The 22,756-nt window shown below is 41.4% G+C and overlaps 1 protein-coding gene across 2 annotated transcripts in view; it reads left to right on the forward strand.

Annotated features, from left to right (window-relative positions):
* Positions 1-22,756, forward strand: part of LOC132988430 (voltage-dependent T-type calcium channel subunit alpha-1G-like) — a 35,081-nt gene that overhangs the window by 6,614 nt on the left and 5,711 nt on the right. For both annotated transcript variants that reach the window (XM_061055843.1, XM_061055835.1), the window contains exons 6-29: positions 68-160; positions 265-844; positions 3,755-4,131; positions 5,739-5,890; positions 6,403-6,588; positions 6,875-6,992; positions 7,867-8,022; positions 8,812-8,899; positions 10,679-10,869; positions 12,602-12,913; positions 13,439-13,539; positions 13,904-14,027; positions 14,653-14,721; positions 14,907-15,091; positions 15,760-15,886; positions 16,678-16,803; positions 16,922-17,011; positions 17,444-17,636; positions 19,304-19,455; positions 19,584-19,693; positions 19,785-19,918; positions 19,997-20,067; positions 22,142-22,220; positions 22,584-22,705. In XM_061055843.1, the coding sequence (XP_060911826.1) occupies positions 68-160; positions 265-844; positions 3,755-4,131; positions 5,739-5,890; positions 6,403-6,588; positions 6,875-6,992; positions 7,867-8,022; positions 8,812-8,899; positions 10,679-10,869; positions 12,602-12,913; positions 13,439-13,539; positions 13,904-14,027; positions 14,653-14,721; positions 14,907-15,091; positions 15,760-15,886; positions 16,678-16,803; positions 16,922-17,011; positions 17,444-17,636; positions 19,304-19,455; positions 19,584-19,693; positions 19,785-19,918; positions 19,997-20,067; positions 22,142-22,220; positions 22,584-22,705 (3,936 nt within the window). The remainder of the gene's footprint in view (positions 1-67; positions 161-264; positions 845-3,754; positions 4,132-5,738; positions 5,891-6,402; positions 6,589-6,874; positions 6,993-7,866; positions 8,023-8,811; positions 8,900-10,678; positions 10,870-12,601; positions 12,914-13,438; positions 13,540-13,903; positions 14,028-14,652; positions 14,722-14,906; positions 15,092-15,759; positions 15,887-16,677; positions 16,804-16,921; positions 17,012-17,443; positions 17,637-19,303; positions 19,456-19,583; positions 19,694-19,784; positions 19,919-19,996; positions 20,068-22,141; positions 22,221-22,583; positions 22,706-22,756) is intronic.

Below are 22,756 nucleotides of genomic sequence, written 5' to 3' on the forward strand. Positions count from 1 at the left end.
TTCTGTGATACAAACATGACACACCACACTTTGCCGTTTTTCTGAGTGTGTGCTTGCTTTCATTCAGGTGATTACTCTGGAGGGCTGGGTCGACATCATGTACTACGTCATGGATGCACACTCTTTTTATAACTTCATCTACTTCATCTTTCTCATCATTGTAAGTACACACAGGCACCCACATACACGCACATTTAAAGTGACTTGTATTACAGCTTGATGTCATGCATTGTGCTCTGCGTATGTATATGCTGTCGTCACCAGGTGGGCTCCTTCTTCATGATCAACCTGTGCCTGGTCGTCATTGCAACCCAGTTTTCTGAAACTAAGCAGAGAGAACACGCCTTAATGAAATCGGAGCAGCACGCCCGACAGCTCCACCAATCAGCTTCCACTCTGGCCAGCGACAGCCAACCGGGAAGCTGCTATGAGGAGATCATCCGCTACCTGGCTCACCTTGGCCGCAAAGCATGTCGGCGGCTGTTGCGCTGCTATGCTCAGAAACGCACACAATTTCACTGTGTGTGTGTATGCAAGAAAGACCGGGGCGTAGGATCCGCAAGAGGGAGTGGAGTCGGGGAAATGAACGGACTTGCCCACAGGCACTCAGGCCACGCCCCCAACAACCTGTCACACCTTCATCAGCTCTATCATCATCATCAGCAGCATCATCAGCAGACTCAGCCCGCACAGTCGGAGCCGGGAGTCAGTAATGGAGGGAAGGGTTTTAATTATCCGTTCATAGCACCGCTCTTCAGTCACCTGGATGCAAAGAACCAGGACCCGAAGAGGCCGGTTGCCATGGAAACTGTCAACAGACTGCCTCAGCTGGTGGTGGAGCATGGTGAGAACAAAGGGGATATTTGTTTGTGGCTGTGCGCATGCTCTCAAGGTTATATTTTGCCTACATAAATCTTGCAGGAGTGGATGCAAATATGTGGGGGCCATTGGCATAAAAACAATCTAGCACATATTCTAGCAACTTTAACACTTTTATACCTTGATAAGAAAAAGTTTTCTCTCTTGGTGTGTCTCTGTTTGGGTTTCAGAGAAATGCAGGTTTATGTATATATATATATATTTTTTTTTTCATTCAGTCCTTTGAGAAAATCTTTTTGGTTCAGCTTGTAACCCAAGTTACAAAAAAGCGCTTTCCCCCCCTCACTTCCCCTCAGTCACATTAAGCCATGCAGATCACAGACCTCTGATGCCTCTGTCACTGCAGAGGTGAATTAAATTACGTTTTTTTTGTGCTCAAAGCATTATAATAAGAAAGAAGGGGAACTTCAGAAGGCTTAAGTCTGCACCGTTTTTTTCCTATTTCATTGGCAAGCTTTCAGTCATAGACCTTGATCAGGTTTACATGGCAAAACAGATAGCAAGAGCACAGTGGTGTTTTTATACTTTCAGGTAATTAGCCCAGAGTCAACACATCTGTGTATCTCTTACATAAGATCCCACCAGGGAATTGTAGTCCCATGGCCTTTTTGAAGTCTGAATATGGAGAATAAGGGACTAAATGTGTAAAAGACAAAAAACAGGCATACACACATCAAGAACAGATGCATACTCCATAAAAACAATGTGACAGATGTTTTCATGCCTAAAACCACAGTTCTTTAAAGAAGAGAATACATGCATGGAATTAGAGCATAACATTTAGATTAAGTCTCCAGACAGCTGATCCCACATCAGTTCTATCTGAATGTACTTTCTATCCAGATCTCCTCCCTGTGTAACATGCTTTGATTCCCTGAAGTCTGAGGGCAGATAAAGGACACGATGTGGAAGTCAGGAAGTGATTACTCATGAAAATGACTTGCAGATCTTTGGGGATCTTTCCTTTATTCTTTGCGTTACGTGTGATAACAACCTTGATGGAAAATCTTTCACTTGTTTGAAAAATATGAACAGGTGCCACAGAGGTTAACCAAAGCATAATTAAAACTTGTTTTTCACAGATTTAGCAGGAGCATCTTCTTTAATGTTACCTGTTTAAGTTACTCTGAGTAAACCGTACACCATTTTTGACCTAAGAACTTAGAAAACACCTGAAATGTCCACTCACAGCTCCCAGTTGGTCCTTAAGGTTTTAAAGTTGTTGATTTCCCGGATGTGAAGGGTTTAAAGGGTGCTTGATAAAACTCCTCTTCCATCAAATTGGAGAATTTACTTACACAGAGAAAGTGAAAATGGATTTTCAGATTATAGCTGGAGACTCCCAAGATATCCTGATTTTCTTAATCCTGGGTATAGGCCAAACTCTGAAAACACAACACACTTTGCAAATTTCACAGCCCTGGTTTCCAATGCACGTCTTCCATTAATGGTTTGTAGTCTCTATGAATGAATGATGTTGTCGGGACCACCCGAAGCCCATAGCCAAGCTATGGCTTCATATGTAGGACAGTGGCTTGAGTTGGAAAAAATGATAAGACAGTGTTGATTGGAACGATCTGCTGATTGGAGTTTAACCCAAAAGTCTTCACACATGGGGGCTGGGACATAAATCCCGCGCTCTGATGACAATTATTGAAAGAGAAAAAATCTTTTAATAAAAAAATTTAATAAAAGAAAATCACCTTTATCAATTTAAGCCAGATGATAAAAATACAGTTTTCTATCTGGATTGTGTACTGATAATTTAACAAACAGATTTATAGATGAATGTTTAACGCTATAATTCATTGTCAACAAATACAAGAACGGGCCAGCTTCGATTCAGCTGTGAGGATATGGTGAATGCGCTGACAGCTATAGAGTCTGAATTTACACATTTTGCCTGAAAAATATAAAACAATCAGTCAATTCAATTGTATTCGTGTAGCGCCAATTCATATCAAATATTATCTTAAGACACTTAAAATAAAAAAGCAGGTCTAGACTGTACTCTTTGGTCGGTTTTGCACTTATTGTCTCAGACTCTGAGGAGCTCCTCCGGTCTCAGAAGACATTAAACTGTTTATAATCTGAATAGTACTATCATTGATTATAAAACTATTCTTGATGTGAAAAAAATCAGTTAAATAACATTATTTAATAAAATTCACTTAAAACATTTATTGTATCTGGGACACTTCCCATGAACAAAAAGTTGAGTAGAAATAATTCAGTATGCTGTTTCATGCACTGGGGATGCTGGGCCCAAATGCTGAAAATCACAGTGTATTTTATGCATATGTAATGCAGAGCCATTTTCTTTTCTAAAGTCTGCCTGCCGAAAGTTTCCTCACTGCCCACATTGTCTAAAGACACACACCACAGAACGGCCAGATTGGATTTACTATATCAGTCTCCAGTGAAACATGAATTTGTTGTAATTGTGATGACAAGTGAACTGCTCGTGCAAGATTTGCATTTGTTGTTATGTCATTGGAGCGTTCCTCCCGAGCTGCTTGCTAATGAATTCCGCTGAAATCTTACTCCTGCTTCACTCCAAGCTCCTTCCCCCCAACACACACACACACACACACACACACACACACACACACACACACACACACACACACACATATCCTCACATCCCTGTTCTAATAAAAGAACTCCCCCTCTGCACAAAAGCATCCCAACTGCTAAGTTGCTTCCATGTTATTGAATTTTGTCTCCTAGAAATGAAATGAAGGGGCTCTCCTATATCGAGCAGCCAATATATATTGCATGACGTAATGTCAACATACAGAATTAACTATTTACAATCTTCCTGTCACTGTGCATGTATGACCTTTCTGTAACACCTCTCCTTCTGTCCATCCAGGTGGGTGTGCTGGGCATCCTGCTATAACATTGCCAGGTGAAGTCCCAGTAGATTCCCCAGCATGCCCGTACTGCATGTACTACAACCAACTGGGCGACACTGAAAATGTTCATGAGCAGACTGAAGACCAGCAGCACGGGTACAACAACTCATGCCCTGGCAACAGTCCTTGTCATAGTAACAGCCCCTGCCATTGTAGCAGCCCCTGTCATGGTGATGCACAGGTGTCTGAGCCAAAGAAAAGGCTGTTGGAGCGTTGCTGGGCGGGACCCCGAACCAAACTCGATCTCATTGTTGGCAGCAGATACTTCAACAGAGGAATCATGATTGCCATCCTTATAAACACACTGTCAATGGGCATTGAGTACCACGAACAGGTATGTTTGTGCAGAGGCTGCATGCTTTTGTGTGTGTATGTGCAATTTTACATGTGTTTATGTGACTTCAGTTGATTGGAAATGGATGTGCTAATCACTGTGTGCGGTGGAGTCAATGAAGTTACTCTCCAATCAACACTTACAGCAGCAGACACATGGGATCACAGCGTGTTTTGTGTGAGTGTGTGTGTGTGTGTGTGTGTGTGTGTGTGTGTGTGTGTGTGTGTGTGTGTGTGTGTGTGTGTGTCTGTGCGCGCGCACATGTATCGGGATATGGAGAAACTCATAACCTGAAGTGTTAATTAAATCGTGACCCTGGGACGGGAGAGAGAGTGAGCTGTGTAGAGACAGGGCAGAGTGAGAAAGGCGATCAGGATAGGTTGGAGACGTACGGAGGAGGAGGAGGGGAGATCTGACTTTGTGATTGGCTGAAATGCAAGACTAGACTGTGGGAGATGATGAAAGATTTCATTTGGCCTATTTCCTGTGCATTATGACAGATCCGGTTGGCCTTAACTTCTTAAGTAAGACCAGCCCTATTTAAACACTTTTTTACGATCTAAAGAGACCCAAACTAACAATGGAAATGTATTCAGTCATAGTAGTATATGACTACATTTCCCTCGTAGCCTGATATGACCTTTCTTCTCTATGCTGTAGAAATCCACAATTAACTAAACCCATTCAGTGTAAATAAAAAGGCATGCATTTTAGTGGGCAACATTCCCTCATTTCAGTCAACATGGCCAGAAGAGCTCAGTCTGAAACACCTCTGGGACTTGTTTTCTGATCTCTGGAGAGTAACTCTGTGTCAGGCAGATGTCACTGAGCATGATCCGACACACATACTACATGTTTGCAATGCTTTGTTGGTCTGATCAATTTGTGAGAAATAAATCACAATTTCTGATTTCTAGATATGAAAGGAATGCCATCCAATGCCATAGCTATTTTTATGTTTCCAAAAGTAAAAAAAAAAAACAGAGTACAATATATAAGACCTTGGTTAAACAGACAACTTTTTAAAAGTTTAGTTTGCCCTTTGTCCCTCTGAATTGACTCTTTTAACTGTGAGTCATATAATGTGAATATTCCCAAGGATAAATCCAAACAGTTGATGCGTTATTAAACAGTGTTCAAATAATCAATGAATGCCCCTGTAACATATTCATATTCATTGTGTTTGAATGTGAAAGTATAAAAAAAACACAAGCCAAGTTTAATTTATTAATTTAGATGAATTCCTGTTTTGTAATCTGCTGTATGCTTGCAATGCCTCTATGGTCCAGAGTGGGGCCCACCCAAAAAGTTGACAACCAGTTCTCTTAGCATTTTCATTAGTATAAATAATGAAAGTACATTCACTCTCTCTTCTCCAAAGGACTGTGGGAAGAAGCTAGACTGTGTTCACATCCTGGGGCAGCTTCCCTTAGAGACTTTATCCACATAAACTGTTGCCTAGAGTAGCATTTAAGAATTCATAACTTGTTTATTTTACTGCCAATCTTGCTGCTGGTCTCCTTGTTATTGTTTATTTCTCCATTTTTTCGATGTTCTTGCTCCATATCTGTGCATCGATCTCTCGTCTTTTTCTCTCTGCTCTTCAGCCGCAGGAGCTGACAGATGTTTTGGAGATCAGCAACATGGTGTTCACAAGTCTGTTCAGTTTGGAGATGCTGCTGAAGGTCATGGCTCTTGGGCTCTTTGGATACCTCAAGAACCCCTACAACGGCTTCGACAGCGTCATTGTCATCATCAGGTCAGATTCTGATAAAGGATCTTTTAGGCTGTCAGTTTGTTGGAAAGTTGTTGCCATGGAAGTACCCTGTCATTTGAAAGTCCTTGGCAGCATTGCATTTGCATCATCTGAGACTGTCACAGTGATGCTGGCTTTGGCAGTGAGGCCATTTAGTTGGACTCTCCCATTCCAGAGGGTCTGTATTCACTCCATTATGTAGTACTACAAGCTAAATTATGTATCCGCACTTGAAGGCTTTGCTTGTTTACTGTGCCAGTGCACACTCTTTTCACCTTCTTTATTGGCTGGTTAGTTGTAAACAACATTGGCCCATTTCCCTTTTTCACTTGCCACAGGCCACACGGAAATAATTTGAAGCTTTTTCCACCTTGCCAGGGGGCTTTTGTGGGTACAACTAGTGCCAACTTCAGAAGAGTGGCACCTCAGTTTTAGGACACAGATATTCCCTTGGTGCTCTGTGTATGACTTTTGCTTTCTGTTTATGATCTGTTTATTATCTGTGTGTGTTTTAGTGTGTGGGAGATTGTTGGTGAGGCAGAGGGAGGCTTGTCTGTGTTGCGTACCTTCCGACTGCTGAGAGTTTTGAAGCTGGTCCGGTTCCTTCCAGCACTGAGGAGGCAACTGGTTGTGCTGATGAAGACAATGGACAATGTGGCCACGTTCTGCATGCTGCTGATGCTCTTCATATTCATATTCAGGTACCCTCTTTTCTCTAAATGTGATGATGCATTCTGAGACTCAAAAGCCAACTGTTCGCAGCTGAAATGATTCTGATTATACTGTACCTTACGGAAGTCATTATCATTACAACCGACCTTTTCCTTCTTTGTTACAATAGATATTAGAACATGTACGAGAACATCATTACTCACCCAGACTGCATTATATTTCCTAACATCCAAATTAAAATGTAATGAAAGTAATGTTTTTTTCTCTGTTTTTCTTTTTTTTTTGTCTGTATGTGTGTCTGATTGTGTTTGCCAGTATCCTTGGTATGCATCTGTTTGGCTGTAAGTTTGGTTTGCAGCAGAACAGTGGAGACACTTTACCTGACAGGAAAAACTTTGACTCTCTGCTGTGGGCGACCGTCACCGTGTTTCAGGTCAGAGAAATGTCCTGGAATACGTTTATGAGCTCACATACACCAATAAACATCCAACACTATTCATTTTAGAAACATCTCTATGAATTACAGTCTAATGTAGCTTTTAATTTATTTGGGATGAGAGTGATATGGCAGCTGCTGCTGTCACATGTATTAGCGCTGATGATCTTACACGTTATTTCATTTGCTCCAATTTGGAAGAGCTGCACTCCACTTTTTCTACGAAATCTAAAAACTCTCCCTGTGGGCAGGTGAGATACGCAAGCTGAGGGGGGAGGAATAGTAATGAAACATGCACTCCACAGGAGCTCATTACACACTGATGAGCATCGTTACTGTTCAGCTGACAATGAGATATTAAAGGAGGAATACATACACAGTTTTTTACATGATTACACTCACTATCGCTTCTTTTAATGATGGTTGTATTTCTGTTTCATTTCTGTGTTTTCTTTCAGGATTTCTTATTTTGGTGGAAGTATGAGCATACTACTTGTAATCTGCATTTACATATTAGAACAGTTATGATAGCAATAAACAAAGTATATGTACAACAAAATGACAGAAAAACAAAGCAAAACAACCTTCAACCCTGCCTCCAAAGTGTGTCTGTTTTTCCTTCCAGCACTTTTTTTGGGCCAAACAATCATAGTAAAATGTAATAAAGTGGTTTGAAAGTGGATAGGAGGTAAAATATTGTCAGATGGAGATATAAATGAAATCAGTTCAGATCAGCTCTCACATGTCAGTCGGGGTAGAGCATCTATAAATGCGTCTCTTATCATTTAAAGTATTGTCTTCATATTTAAAAGGATTCTATCTGGAGTAAAGTATGAACATTGTTTCATGTATTCCCACCTCCAACCAACAGATCCTCACCCAGGAGGACTGGAACGCAGTGCTGTATAACGGGATGGCCTCCACCACACCGCTGGCTGCACTCTACTTCGTCGCCCTCATGACCTTCGGCAACTACGTCCTCTTCAACCTGCTAGTTGCCATTTTGGTGGAGGGCTTTCAAGCCGAAGTAAGGGCAAAGATGGGGTTTTCTATTCGAGCTACTTAGAGAATGAGGCGGAGAGAAGGGGACTAATTGAGCTCTGTTGTGCTGTTGATACCAAAGCTGCTTACACCGAAATAATCTCCACCATCCTGTCTGTGTGGCTGCTCCCCTCGCTCTCTTTATCCATCACTCTTTTTTTCCTCAGTTGTCCTCTCTTTCTCTAGCTATCTCTCGCTCTCTTTATCTATCCCCTTCTCTCTTTCTCCCTATCTTTCTCTCTTGCTGTTAGATACACACACACATACACACACCAAATACTCTCCAGGGGTGGGATGTGTTTGATATCGCCTGCCATTCACAGCTGGTGAGCTTTTGTTGTTTAGTTTTCATCTTTTATCTCCAGCATCAGAGAACACACTCTCTCTCTCTCTCTCTCTCTCTCTCTCTCGCTCTCTCTCTCTCTGTCACTTTCTCTCTCACACACACACACACACATACATACAAATGCACAGATACCCTTTGCCAAAGCTGTCTGCCTCCATCTTTCTGGCGTGATTTTTAATTAAATTCAGTAAAGCTTTATTGGCGTGACTACAGGGAATCGCTGCCAAAGCCATGCACATAACTCAACTCGAGAACACTGGAGATCCCCTCCGCCCGTCCCTTTGTCTCTGAGTCTTTCACTCTGCTCAAGCTCACATTTTTCACTTTTACAACAGTCAACAGACAGCGAGAAAAGGAAAAGGATGATGATGAAGATTATGTTCATGGTGCTGATACAGTTGCTGCGTGTGTGTGTGTGTGTTTTTTCAGGGAGATGCAAACAGATCTGAGGCAGATGAAGAGAGACAATCTCTCTCTTACGAGGATGAGGAGAAGTTGAGAGAACTCTACGCTGCAGGTACAAACTCTTGGACAGAAATATCACTCACATACAATTACCCCATGGGATCTGTTTGGCATATTACAGCTTGGCTCCTTCTGTCAATGTTTTCACCTTTGAGGCCAACTTAATTTCTGATTTTACAAACAAACAAAACCTTTTCAAACAAACAGGAATGGTAAAATGATTTCCCAGAGTGCCTATGGACCTTTATTCACTAACAAACTTTAACATACACCAGAGAATGACTGCTAACATTTCCCTCTGCTCTGCTCACATTTACTGAAGAAACAGAGTAGGATTTTCTGGCACAACTTCGCCAACTACCAGAGTGCACAGACAGTGAAGAGTTTGAAGAGGTCCAAAATCTCCAGCAACACTTGTAGTATGAAGATCAACTTCTTTAACTTTATTAGAACTTTATGGATGACCCTGATGAAGGTCCCAAGCCGAAACCCTTTGGTCTAATAAAGTTAATAAAGCTGCTCACATTTACTCTCATTTTCTGTTTCTATTTTTTTTTTTTTACCTTTCAGCTTTATTAGATAGAACAGCTGAAGAGAGACAGGAAATATGTGGAGTAGAGAGTGGGATTGACATGAGTGAAAGGGCCGAGGTCAGGAGCCCAACCTGCAGCCGATGCATTAAAGGACTTTGCCTCAGTACGTGGGGCAGCTGCTCTTCTGACTGAGCTAAACCAGGGTCCTACTTGATCTTTTTATTTGGAAAAAAAACCCAGAATTAAGTCTGCATTGCAGTCTACATATAAGGTGATCTTGTAATGATATTACACATGTCCAATACAGCAGCCCTGAGTTCATAATGATCAAGAGAACTGTTTGAAAAACTATTCCGCTGACCTTTTGATGACACTTGATGTCAGCCTATAACAACCAATGAGAGCCTTTATTGAAAGGAGGGGCTGCGCCTCTGTTCTGACTGCCAATTGCACTTGACTGCGACAATGACTGACGTCTCTTGTAGCCAATGAAATTCTCTAAACGTGGATATGCTGCTTCTATCAATACTTCGGGGGGACTTCTTTATGCACCCACTAAGGAGATTGATTTAAAGTACGAGCGGTTTTCAGAACTGCATTAGAAGTCTTTTTGTATTTTTAATAACAGGCTATCTTTTAGGCTGTCAATTTGTTGGAATGTTGTAGGCTATGAGTCATGAATTATTTGGAGAAAACAGACTAATCTATCTAAAATCAGACACTAGACATCCCCATATAGGAGGAATGGAATTATCATTGTGCTCGACTATGAAACTGGCAGTTGACTGACGAACGAATTGTCCAGTACTCGACTGTATGAGGTCACCTCTAGGACCATGCAATGGAAAAGCAGCTTTAGTGTAACTGTTTGTTGGCCATAAGGTCTGTAGTCTTTTCTATCCCATCACCTGTTTTTAAAGAAGACTCCAAAAGCTCCAAAAAATATTTGGATACTTTCCAACTTTTTAGATTGCTACATTTTCTGTCAGAGAGAATTCTGCTAACTTTAAATGATTTACTTCATTTAATTATTTTCAAATCTTCATTGGATTATAAATTGTGCATAAAAAAAAAAGTCTTGACATTTTGTAAATAATTAGATATTTCCTTGACAGTAATGAACCCTCCAGCCCCTTGTTACCCAAAAAGGGGCAGGGGGTTTATAAAATGGATGGATGGAAGAAAGTTCCTCAAATAAAATAAACAAGGAATCATCTCTTTGTCTTTTGTTGTAGCAACAGGTTGAAAATGAAAACGTTCACATGTGAAAATGTTTGTCTGCCTGTGTGTTTCTACAGAGCTCAAAATACAAGCAATGATGTTGAGCCCCAATGGTCTCCTGAACCCAAAAGCCTCCATGCCCCCCCCTCAACAGCCTCCTCTGCCCGTCATCACTCACACTGCAGCCACGCCCACCATAAACTCCAGCCAGTCACGCCGGGCGAGCGCTGCTTCCATGGAGATCAACAGCATTGAGCGGAGGTCAACGGTGAGTCTGGGTCCCGGGCTTTTATAAAAATCATTGCCAAGTTATATATCTTTAATAAAGTTGATGAAGTGAGGAACTCAAACGGAGCAAGTTAACAAAATTAAAAAGCAGACAATGATTTATATTTGATAAGAGGTGCTTTTGCGAGCAAAACAGTTGTTAGGACTTCACTGGAAGAAAACTCAAAGACCTTGGATGAGGACCTGAATACAAATTTAGCTCAGTTTATTGTCTGTGGAAAAAAAACCCAGACTTTTTTAATTTCAATGAGGAGAAGCATAACAACCTAAAAAGTGATATTTTAAGGTACCACCAGGCAGAATTTTGTTGTTTTCACATTTAGTGTGTCTCAACAAAAGAGACACACTTTTTCGGCTAGTTTTAAAACCTAGCTCTTCACTAAGTGCATTTCCTTCTTCATAAAACATTTGAAAAAAATTGTATTTTGTTACCAGCATTGTATTAGCTGGCAGTCTGCTTGTCAAAGACTTTTTTTTCCTGGCACATGGTCTTCTTTTCCTTGGCACATTACTACCGCTTACTGTTTATCAGTTGAGTCATATAGCCTTCCTCTCACTGAAAGACAAATGTTGATGTAATTGAGGAAATGCCAGATTGGGTTTATCATGACTGGTGGATTATGAAATAAATACTGGATGGTGTTAGATGTCCTTAGAATAGTAGCTGCCTTGGATGTCACAACTATGCCCTTGCACAGGTTGTATTGGTTTGTTTTCTGTTTGTCCTTTTTGTGTGTAATGAGGTTTTCATGGGTCCTCTTTGTTTTGTGTAGCACAGATTTGACCCATATACGCTAGTCGAGCCAGGTTCCAACAATATTTAGTCTACAGCCTAATTGAGTCTGACTGGTTATCTTTTCTATTGACTGTCTTAGTTATGTGTGTAAATGTGTCTGATGCACGAGTGGACCCAGGAAAGTGTCCTATCAGCTCTGATCACACGGTGAAGGAGAAGAATGTGGTTTTCGAGGCGTGACAGAGAGTGTAACCTGTGCAGTGCAGGCACAAGCGCACGCATTGCTGCTCTTTTCGACTGTCGCTGCCTGTTAATTGGCGGCATGATGCTGTCAGTGTTGGTGTTCTCTCCAGCTGTGGATGTTTGAGAGCTTAGCGGTGGGGATTTTCCACTGAAGTTTTGCCTCACCTTTTTTGTGCCATTTCAAGTGACTGTACTAATTTGCAGTGCTTCCTATAAAGCACATGCACGTCACAGTACAATCACATTTTTTTCATTTGTTCCTCTTGACATAATTTCAGGTTTCTGTGACTTCCTAATAAGCTTCTCCTGTCATTGCATTTTACTCCTCTCTCTCACACACGTTGGATCTATTTACACTGTTAAATAAAATGAAATAATGTCCTGCCACTTCCTCCTTCAATCTGTTTGTAATTTTAAGAAATGCCTGTATGTTGTTTGTTTATGCATCTTTGGCAGAAACTAGGAGTGTTTGTTTTAATGCAACCGATCTTCCTGCTAATAATTATTTGACAGAATTGTTGTCATATGAGAAAGAGATCCCACAGATATTATTATTTAAAATCATTGTTGTATTTTGATTAATTGTACATCCCTCAAGTTTCTCCTCCTGTGCAGGCTGGTAGAGCATAAAATCCAGACAAAATCCATCGTCAATGCATTGTTCCAAATCATGGCAACATGGCATCTTAAATCTGTCAGAAATTTTTAACTAATTGTTACTGTTTTTCCGCAGCTGTCTTCACAGTCTCTGTGGGACAGCGGGCCTGAGAGCCGTCGCTCCAGCTGGACCAGCATAGGCCGAGCCCCCAGCCTCCACAGGAAGAGCCAGTCAGGAGAGATGGAGTCCCTGCTGTCTGACACGCACACCAGCTCCATCTCGAGCAGCAGGGAGCAGTCTCTGGACCAGCCCGAGTACCTGCAGGTTCCCATGCTCCACCAGGCTGACTGCAACGGCACCTCCTTTCACCCTTCTGACCACTGCTATGACGACGCTCCGCTAACCACACATTACAACAGTGACCAGGAGGACGAGGAGATTGAGGAGGTGCAGCTCTTTATGTGCAAACCTGAGAAGGAAATATATCAAAGTGGTTTATGTTGAGGTCAAAACAAAAAAAATAACATTTTAATAGTCACGCTTTGGTTATTTTCAGTCAACACAAGTAAATAAAGAACTTGTTTAGCTGTGCGCAAAAGTTGAAAAGCTGCTGCTAATTAACTTGCCAGGGCATGAATTCCAATCTCTGTGACCTTAGACACTTGTGTTACTTTGAAAAATTTTAATGAGCTTATTTCAAATTAATATCAGGCTGGAATTAACATGGTTAACATTGTTTGAAAACCTAGTTTTGATTTGAATTCATGCTACAACAGATAGCCTGCTTAATTTTTGTTCTTTTTAAACATTTTGGATGAATTGAACTATGTAAGTTATTGCCATATTCCTTCATATCGGTGCATGTAGGTGAGCTCATTTTCTTTCTTATGCAAATAAATGTGTGTGTGTGTGTGTGTGTGTGTGTGTGTGTGTGTGTGTGTGTGTGTGTGTGTGTTTGTTTGTTCCCTTCAGAGTTTATGTAAGAAGCTGAAGAAGATTCTGGAGCCATATGAACCACAGTGGTGCCTGGAGCATGAAGAGTGGGCTCTCTATCTGTTTTCTCCAAACAACCAGTAAATACACTACACACACACACACACGCACGCACGCACGCACGCACACACACACACACACGCACACACACACACACACACACACACACACACACACACGCAGATAGAGCCCTCGGTATTCTCCTGAGTGGTGTAGATGGCTTAAGCCTCATCATGTGTGAAAATTCACAGCCAAGGTGTGAAGGATACCGCCATGGCTTAGTAACACTCTTTACACTTTTATCAATAAATCTGTCCGAGTGAAAACTTGCACATTATGTTGACAAATGCACTGATGTGTAATAATTACATTTAAAAAATGATGGAGGAGAAACTGAGTATGCTTTCTTTGACTTTCTCTCTCTTTCTCTTTTTCTCTTTTAAGTTTCAGGCAGTGGTGTCAGAAGATCATAGGTCACAAGATGTTTGATCACATCATCCTCCTCTTCATCTTCCTGAATTGCATCACCATTGCTCTCGAGAGGCCCGACATACAGCCCAACAGCATGGTAACACACATGCCAACACATACAGTCACATGTTTTCTCTCTGTACTTGTGAGGTTCCCCGTTTGCGTAATGTGTCTGACCTTTAACTTAAACATTTAAGATAGTCTTGATTTTGAGTCTGTATTCATTGTGTGGCCTGGCTTCTTTGAATGTATTTTGTAGATTTTAATGTCCTCATTGTGTTCAAAAGTGTTTTTTTTAAAATGCATTTTTCCCTTAGGTTAAGCTCTGTTAAATACACTTAACTCACCTGAGCAACATTTCCATCAAGTTCAAACCTCAAACAGCCTTACAAAGCAGTGTGAAGGGGCTAAAATGTTCTCAGAGTAAATGTTTAAAACAGTGACTCAGTCATCACAAATAGAGAATGACACACACAAACACGCACACCAAAACAACACAATCTGTTCACTTGCTAATCTGCTTTTTGCTGATGGAAGTGGGGATCATTATAAGAACATGTGCTGCACTCAGTATGCTTTTTATTATGTTTCTACAACAGAGGTAATGGATTTATTTCAGCTCATTATGTAACACGTTGCTGGGAGTTTGAATTCATAAGCAAAGCTGAAGCCACTGTGACTCGAAGCCCTTAAATTGACAAATGTGTGTGTGTGTTTGACAGGAGCGCGTGTTCCTCAGTGTGTCCAATTACATTTTCACTGTGATCTTCGTGGGTGAAATGATGATCAAGGTAACCATAACAAGACACGTCTCACTCCAAAGTCATTTTCTCTCCTTACTTGTAAATGGCACATTTTCCTCCCTGTTGGGGATCAGAATTGCTTTTAGTCACGTTTTACACCTCATATTATTGTATTATTTTCGATAATTCAGCTGGAGCTCTGTGTTTCTCTATATGTGTGTGTGCGTGTTAAGGTGGTAGCTATGGGGTTGTACTTTGGAAAGGGTGTGTACCTGCAGAGCAGCTGGAACATTTTAGATGGAGTTTTGGTGTTTGTGTCTCTTGTGGACATCCTGGTCTCCATCGCATCAGCTGGCGGTAATCGAATCCTAGGCATCCTCCGAGTGCTCCGTCTACTCCGCACACTGAGGCCACTCAGGTAGGACGACTGGATGTTTGCGATCACTGCATTGATAAAATATTGTGTTTTTGTAGGCTGGGAATCGTAGGGTAATGTACGGTACAATACGACAAGAGCCAATCTGATACGATTTGAAATGATAGACAGCCCACGATAACAATAATATCAGGACACGGTCATTCTGCAATAATTGATCAACTGCAAGACAATCATACAATAATACATCAAGATATGTGACTAACTGAAGAATATAAAGTGCCCCTTAACGGGTATAGTGCAGAATTGATCTATTCATGAACTTCATTTTGGTGTCAGCTTTACTTCTTATCATGCTTCTTCTCTGACCTTCTTTTCACCGCTGTCATACTTTATCTGCTGTCCTCTTCTTCTTTTATCCCACCGTCCACTTATTCTTTGGCCATTCTTTTCGGTTCACGTCACCCTCATTCATGTCATAAGCCACACCGTGAGGAGTCATGAAGTAGTGACGCAGTGAGTCAAAACTGCAGAGAAATCTGTTTAGGGCTTCGTTTTTTTTATTTAATTGAAATATTGATATTTGTTTACAGCGATTTGATAATTATATCACACAAGTCAGGGCAGCAGTATATTGCCTTATTGATGTTTTGTTCAAACCATAGTGTGTAGTGCATTTGTGATTGTGTGTGTTTGTGTGTGTGTCCCAGGGTGATAAGTCGAGCTCCTGGTCTAAAACTGGTGGTGGAAACTCTGATCACATCCCTCAGACCCATCGGGAACATCGTCCTTATCTGCTGTGCTTTTTTCATCGTGTTTGGAATTCTGGGGGTTCAGGTAAACATTTAAACTGTAAAGTCCCCGTTCATCCTCTGTTGTTTGAAGATATGCCTCATTATTTTGCATGGGAAAATACTCATTTTCACCCAGGATTATGTGCCCAAACATCCGAAGCTTGTTGTCTTTTCTGCTGCACGAGGACACTGTTCAGTCGGCTCTAAAATATTCGAGGCGTATCTCAGAGAAAGCGCCAGGTAATAAAAAGTGAAGGGAAAAAATTGGGAGAAAATGCTAATGAGCTGCTGATTATGCGCCAGAAATCCCTGAAAGTAATTTAAAAAAAAACAATGGTTTAAGTTGAGAGGGATTGTGCTGAGAATGTTTTTCCAATTAAATTCTAATTAATTTTTGTGGATTAATGAAATATAGTCATTTTAGATAATATTGATAAGTTTAACCATTTTCAAAAACGATTGATAAATGATGTACTAAATCAAAACTACAAGATAACATGGCCCTATGGTCCAAAGAGTCAGAAGATAAGCATGTTGTGCCTCCATAAAAGATCTATTTGATTAAAGTTGTATGAAAGGCAGGAATATATTAATTCTAAATTGCTTTTTTACTTTCTTTCTTGTGAAACAGTGGATAATTTCACCTCTTTTCACCTCACATTGCTGTTTTACTGTACAACAAAACATCCACCTTTCCACACTCCAGGAAGCTTTGTTTACCTTGAGGTGTCTTTGTGCGCACATCTGTCTTTGAATGGGTGTGTGTGTGTGTGTGTGTGTGTGTGTGTGTGTGTGTGTGTGTGTGTGTGTGTGTGTGTGTGTGTGTGTGCGCAGCTCTTTAAAGGGAAGTTCTTCTACTGTGACGGGCTTGATGTGAGTAACATCACCAACAAAACCCAGTGCCTGGAGGAAGGACACCGCTGGGCTCGACGGAAATACAACTTTGACAACCTGGGACAGGTTTGTCTGCCGCATTTACGCACACACACACACACACACGTCAAGGACTGCTCTGACACATTTTCTGACTAAATGATTGACAGCGTGACATTGATTAATGTGTGTCCCTCTCTCTAAGGCGCTGATGTCACTCTTTGTGCTGTCATGTAAAGATGGCTGGGTCAGCATCATGTATGATGGTCTGGATGCTGTCGGAGTGGACCAGCAGGTGAAGACGCACACATAAAAGCACACACATACACATACAGAGGATGAAAGAGGTTGTGGGAAATGAAAAATGAATAACAGGAGGACTTTTTCAGCCAGTGTTTATTGTATTTCACAGTATTTTGTTCCTGTTTTTTGTCAGTCTCAAGCACAATTTAAGTTGTTTTTTTTCCAGCAGAAAGGAGAAATATTTCAGGAGAGAAGGGAAGTGTAGGAAAAGAAAAGGCAGACAGATAAATAGATGTGGCTTGACAGTGCTTGCTGCTTCACTGCTGACTCAGGATTTACATTGTCTCCTTGTTTATGCTCTTCTTCCTCTCCCCCCTCATCACCCCCTGTCGTCACTCTTTGGTCCTCCTTTTTTTTTTTAACATTTTGTCCCCCCCCACCACCTCTTCTTCTTCTCTCCCTCCTCTTAATTCACTCTCTGCAGCCAATAAGAAACAACAACCCTTGGATGCTGCTTTTTTTCATCTCTTTCCTGCTCATTGTCAGCTTCTTTGTGCTCAACATGTTCGTGGGCGTGGTGGTGGAGAACTTTCACAAGTGTCGGCAGGAGCAGGAGGAGGAGGAGGCACGGCTGAGGGAGGAGAAACGTCAGAAGCGGTTGGAGAAAAGGAGAAGAAGTGAGAAAACAGGAGGGGAATGGGGGAGAGGGAGTGCAAGACATGTACAACATATGGCTAAAAGTTTATGGAAACCTGAACATTACAGTGACAGTATATTTTGAACTCATCATCTGAAACCATGAGCATAAATCTGTGAGGCTCTTATAAGCAGTTGTTCTGCCATCTTTCAAATCAGTTCTGTTTTGGCTGGAGCAGTTCTCATTTCTGTGATGTAGAATTCCCTTTATAATACACATAAATCGCATATTATTTTTTTGTTCAAATCATGGTTTTCTTAAGTTTCTTTAGAACAATGTCTGCTACAAAATAAAACCATTGCAGATAAAGCACTGTGTAAATAATATAACAGAAGACAAAAGAGAAAATGTATTTTGAATAGCTTAGTGTTAAAAAACGAAGAGAATGTTCTTTTTTTTAATATCATATAGATACAAAATCAGACGTTTGATGTTGTAAATAATTCAAGTAAATCCACTAAGCCTCTCCTGCTATGATGAAATCTAACCGCTAAGTAAAATAACCCTTTAAAAACCATCCACCTCTGAAATGCTTACAATCAGCACTTGAAACATGTTGGCAGCGTGACAGAGCTGTAGTGCAACTGGAGTGTGATGCGGTTTTGTGTTTAGAAGACATCCAGGATTAGTGAGATCTGGCACTGATGTTGAGCGATAAGTTCATCCCAAAGGTGTTGGATTGGTTTGAAACCAAGGCTTTCAGCAGACTCGACAAGTTTTTCCAACAACTAACAGGAAATGTATTTATGGATCTTCCTTTTTGGTGCCAGACATTGTAAAGTTGAAATAGGAAATTCTTCACAAACTGCTGTATGCTAATTCACTGGAAGCTCTTGCATTGGAAAATAAGACAGTGGTATCCACATACTTTAGCAAATGGGCTGCATGTATAAAACACTTTTTTTTATTCTTTTGACCACTGAACACTTGAAGCTATATGTCAACATACTCCCATTCTCCCAGTAATGACTCTGCCATGCGAGGCTCATCATCATCTAATTAATTTACACACCAAAGGATAGTCCTGATGTGACAATGTGCTCTGCCTCCTGAACTACAGCTGCCACATATATTACATGTATTTATGTAACGTTACACACATGATAAACCTCTTCTTTTCCACATACATATTGTATGAGGACATGCATAATTTCTGTTCACATATGCTCTGATACACTCTTTACACTTCTGCACACACTCTCTCTACCGCTTGTGTGTCTCTCCATCCTCCCCTCGCTGCATTGTAATCTCTAGTAGTGCTTTCCTCTTTGTCAGTTAGATGTCTGGCAGTGGACACCAAGGGTTTCTGCCCAAAGACACCTTGAGGTGCCATGAAGTGTGTGTGTGTATGTGTGATGGATAGGGCTGAATTCCTGAGGTGGCACTTTTAGTTTTTGTACACACACACACACACATATGCACACACACACACACACACACACACACACACACATATGCACACTCACACACACGCAGCAGTGCGCCACTTGGCACCCTCTTCATCAGTGACTTCATAGCTTATATCGTATATTTCTCTCAGAAGCATTTTAATGGCCGTGTGTATATGCATGTGTGTGCGTGTTTGTGTGTGTGTGTGTGTGTGTGTGTGTGTGTGTGTGTGTGTGTGTGTGTGTGTGTGTGTCGTAGGGGCCCAGGAGAAGCCGTACTACGCCGACTACTCCCCACTGCGTCGGTCCATCCACACCGTGTGCACAAGCAGCTACATGGATCTCTTTATCTGCGCCATCATCTTCACAAACCTCCTCACCATGAGCATGGAGCACTACAACCAGCCTAAGGTAACCATGGCAACACCTTCCACCACCTGCCCTAGAACCATAGTAATGAAGCGGGATGCAGCGGTACAGTACAGCCACAGCGGGCCCTTTTGAAGTGTGTGAGTTTCTTTTGTCTGTGTGTCCTGCAGTACCTCGAGGAGATTCTGAAGTACTGCAATTATGTCTTCACCGTGGTTTTTGTCATCGAGGCCATTCTCAAGCTCATCGCTTTTGGCCTGCGCCGCTTTTTCAAAGAGAGGTATTCACGCTCTCTCACATGAATAGAAAGAAACTCTCAAATATACATTTTCATCCTGGGAAAAAGTCAAATGGATTGTGTGTATGTTTAGATGGAACCAGCTGGACCTCGCCATTGTGTTGCTGTCCATTATGGGAATCACGCTGGAGGAAATAGAAATGAATGCCTCCCTGCCCATCAACCCCACCATCATACGCATTATGAGAGTCCTAAGAATAACAAGAGGTACACACAAAAACACAATGACCCACACTAACGGGACGCTTTGTGGCTGATAAGAGCTGACACATTGCCATGTTTCAGTGCTGAAGCTGTTGAAGATGGCTACAGGAATGAGAGCTCTGTTGGACACAGTCATGCAAGCTCTGCCTCAGGTAAGAGGCAACACTGATGCTGTAATATATAAGGTGACTCTGGTTTCCAGCCTCTGCCCAGTTTCCAGATCTGAAGGACCACAGACAGCTTGTTTTGTTTTGCAATTTATCAGGGCTGGCACTGACTCCCCCCCCCCCCCCCCCCTCCCCCCATATGATTTACTAACAACACTGAAACCCCCAGAAGACTGTTCAGTGTAAAAGCAGTGTCACCAAATACACACATTCTATTTTAAGCTGAAGGCTTATTGATGGTCTTTTAACTTTCAGAGAGGCTTTGGTGTCAGTGTTTTGCTACTGGGCATCTGTGAGAAGATAAAATATGAAGCAGAAAGTCCAGTCTGAAAGCCTATCATACATAAAGACACCACACAGAAATGTATTTTCCTTTGAGGCAGGATTGTAAAACCCTGTCAAGTTATCACAGCAGAAATATTTTTTCTTTTCTGTTTAACTCCTAACTCTGAGAGAAGATCAACACAGTGGTACGAGCTACACTCAAAACAAATATTTAACCAGGTATGGGCCATTAAACAAATCTGATTGGCCAAGAGACAAGCATAGATGTCCTGGTTCACGTTTACAATCCTCAGAGGATGCATTAGTAAGACTGTTGTGATCCCTTAACTTTCATCTAGTGCCCTCATTAGGTCAATGCTCTAATTCTGTTTGGGTTTTGATCAGATAAAAGCAAAAAAAAAAGCATTACCACTATCAACAACCTCAGCTTTGATATGTGTTAAAGGTATAGTAGACATAGACTGTAAGAAGTGGAGGTGGTAACTGAAATGACGTTTTGTTTGTAGATCAATGTTTGAAGCCTCATAAGACATTTTATTCGTCCTCATCTTTGATTTTTGGAGCCACAATTGACCAAATTTAGATAAAGGGGTTCATGCACTGTCAAATGTCTGTACTATTTGAGCATTAGCCAAGGCAGGAGTTCAAGATTCATGACTGTATGTATTGTCACTTACACAATACGATTTCAGCATACATAGGAGCGAAATATTACTCTCCTCCGATTAGGCAAACTTCTTGAAACTTAAATTTTAAAGAAACAAATCAAATAAGAAAGTAGGGACATTTTGTAACTAGTTATTAGGTACATTATAGACAATGGTAATGTAGTGCTCATGAGTGCTTAATAATGATGAATGAGCAGCCAGTATGCTGCAGCTCTGTCTTATTGGAAAGGTTCCTTGTATCTGGAGAGAGTTCCTGTGGTGGAAACAGCTTTAATCTTGTGAACACTTAATGTGAAAAGTGATTGGGGAATGAGAACGCTGAATGCTCTAGGGCAGGGGAAGTCCTCAGAAAGGATCCTCCACAGCTCCTGGGCCCAGTGGACCCTCAGGGGAACCTAAGAGAAATGAGACAGTAGAGAAAGAAAGGAGGAGGAAGAATGGTGCAGGGTAAGAGTGAGATCTAACAAATATTCAGCGCAAAAATATATATTTAAAGACCGTTGTTCCTGCTGATGAACTGCAGCTACATTATATCCTCTCAAATGTGCATGTGTAATTCCAAGATCATAGAGTTCTATCCCTCTAATTACCCATGTCCTTCTTCATGTGTGATCCAACATACCTCTAAGAATCTCTAGTGTAGCAACATACACTGCCGTTCCACCCAGGAATAAAGCCAATTGTCTTCAAAGTGATGGATCATTGCTGGGGATTGAAACCTGGTGTTTGCAGTGTCGCGTTTCCCCTTGCACTTCATCTTGAAATTCTCCATACCTCATGGTAGAATGCAAGCCAAGTCCCTGCGAATTGCTTTGTAATTGTAATAAACAAGACAGTTTGTGGTTCATGAAGTCTGGATCCAGGCTCGTTTGTTTCTCTTTAACTTCAAATCTACAATCTAACTGAACTCCATGCTATTAGGATGGCTTCTTGTATTTTTAAGATGAATTAAACATCAATGCAATGAGGCTTAGCAGTCTCTAGCTACAGCCTCTTTTTATCTGTTTGCATGTTTGCGTCTCAACTGGTGTATACTGTACATGTCTTTTTTTTCTGTGTAGCATACACTGAATATATCTGTGTGTGCGTGTAACATGTCCGTCTAGGTGGGGAATCTGGGTCTGCTCTTCATGTTGCTGTTCTTCATCTATGCAGCTCTGGGAGTTGAGCTCTTTGGAAAACTGGGTTAGTGTGTGTGTGCTAGACGTGCATGCATGTGCGCGAGTGTGCGTGGGTGTGAAAATGTGCATGCACAAGCAAACCATGTGAGTGTGTGCACACATATAAATTGATGCTGATGTGTGTGTGTGTGTGTGTGTGTGTGTGTGTGTGTGTGTGTGTGTGCCACAGCTGATACTGGAGAGATACCGCTGGATTATGTAACATGCATAAATTGTGTTGTTACTTATATTAATTATGTCAGTTTAGAATCAGTGTTGTAATCACAGCTCTAATCTGCACACAATTCTCCTTCATTCTCCCCCCTCGCCTTCTTCTTGCATACTTATTGCCTCTTATACTCTTTTCTGTGTCTTCATCCTCTTTCAGAGTGTTCAGAAGAAAACCCGTGTGAGGGTCTTAGTCGCCATGCTACTTTTGACAACTTTGGCATGGCTTTCCTCACACTCTTCAGGGTGTCTACCGGGGACAACTGGAATGGGATTATGAAGGTTATTTTCTTGTCTCTCATTTGCTCTGTGGGAGATTTATTAGGCAGAGTA

This window comes from Labrus mixtus, chromosome 2 (assembly GCF_963584025.1).
Source record: "Labrus mixtus chromosome 2, fLabMix1.1, whole genome shotgun sequence".
Taxonomy (NCBI): domain Eukaryota; kingdom Metazoa; phylum Chordata; class Actinopteri; order Labriformes; family Labridae; genus Labrus; species Labrus mixtus.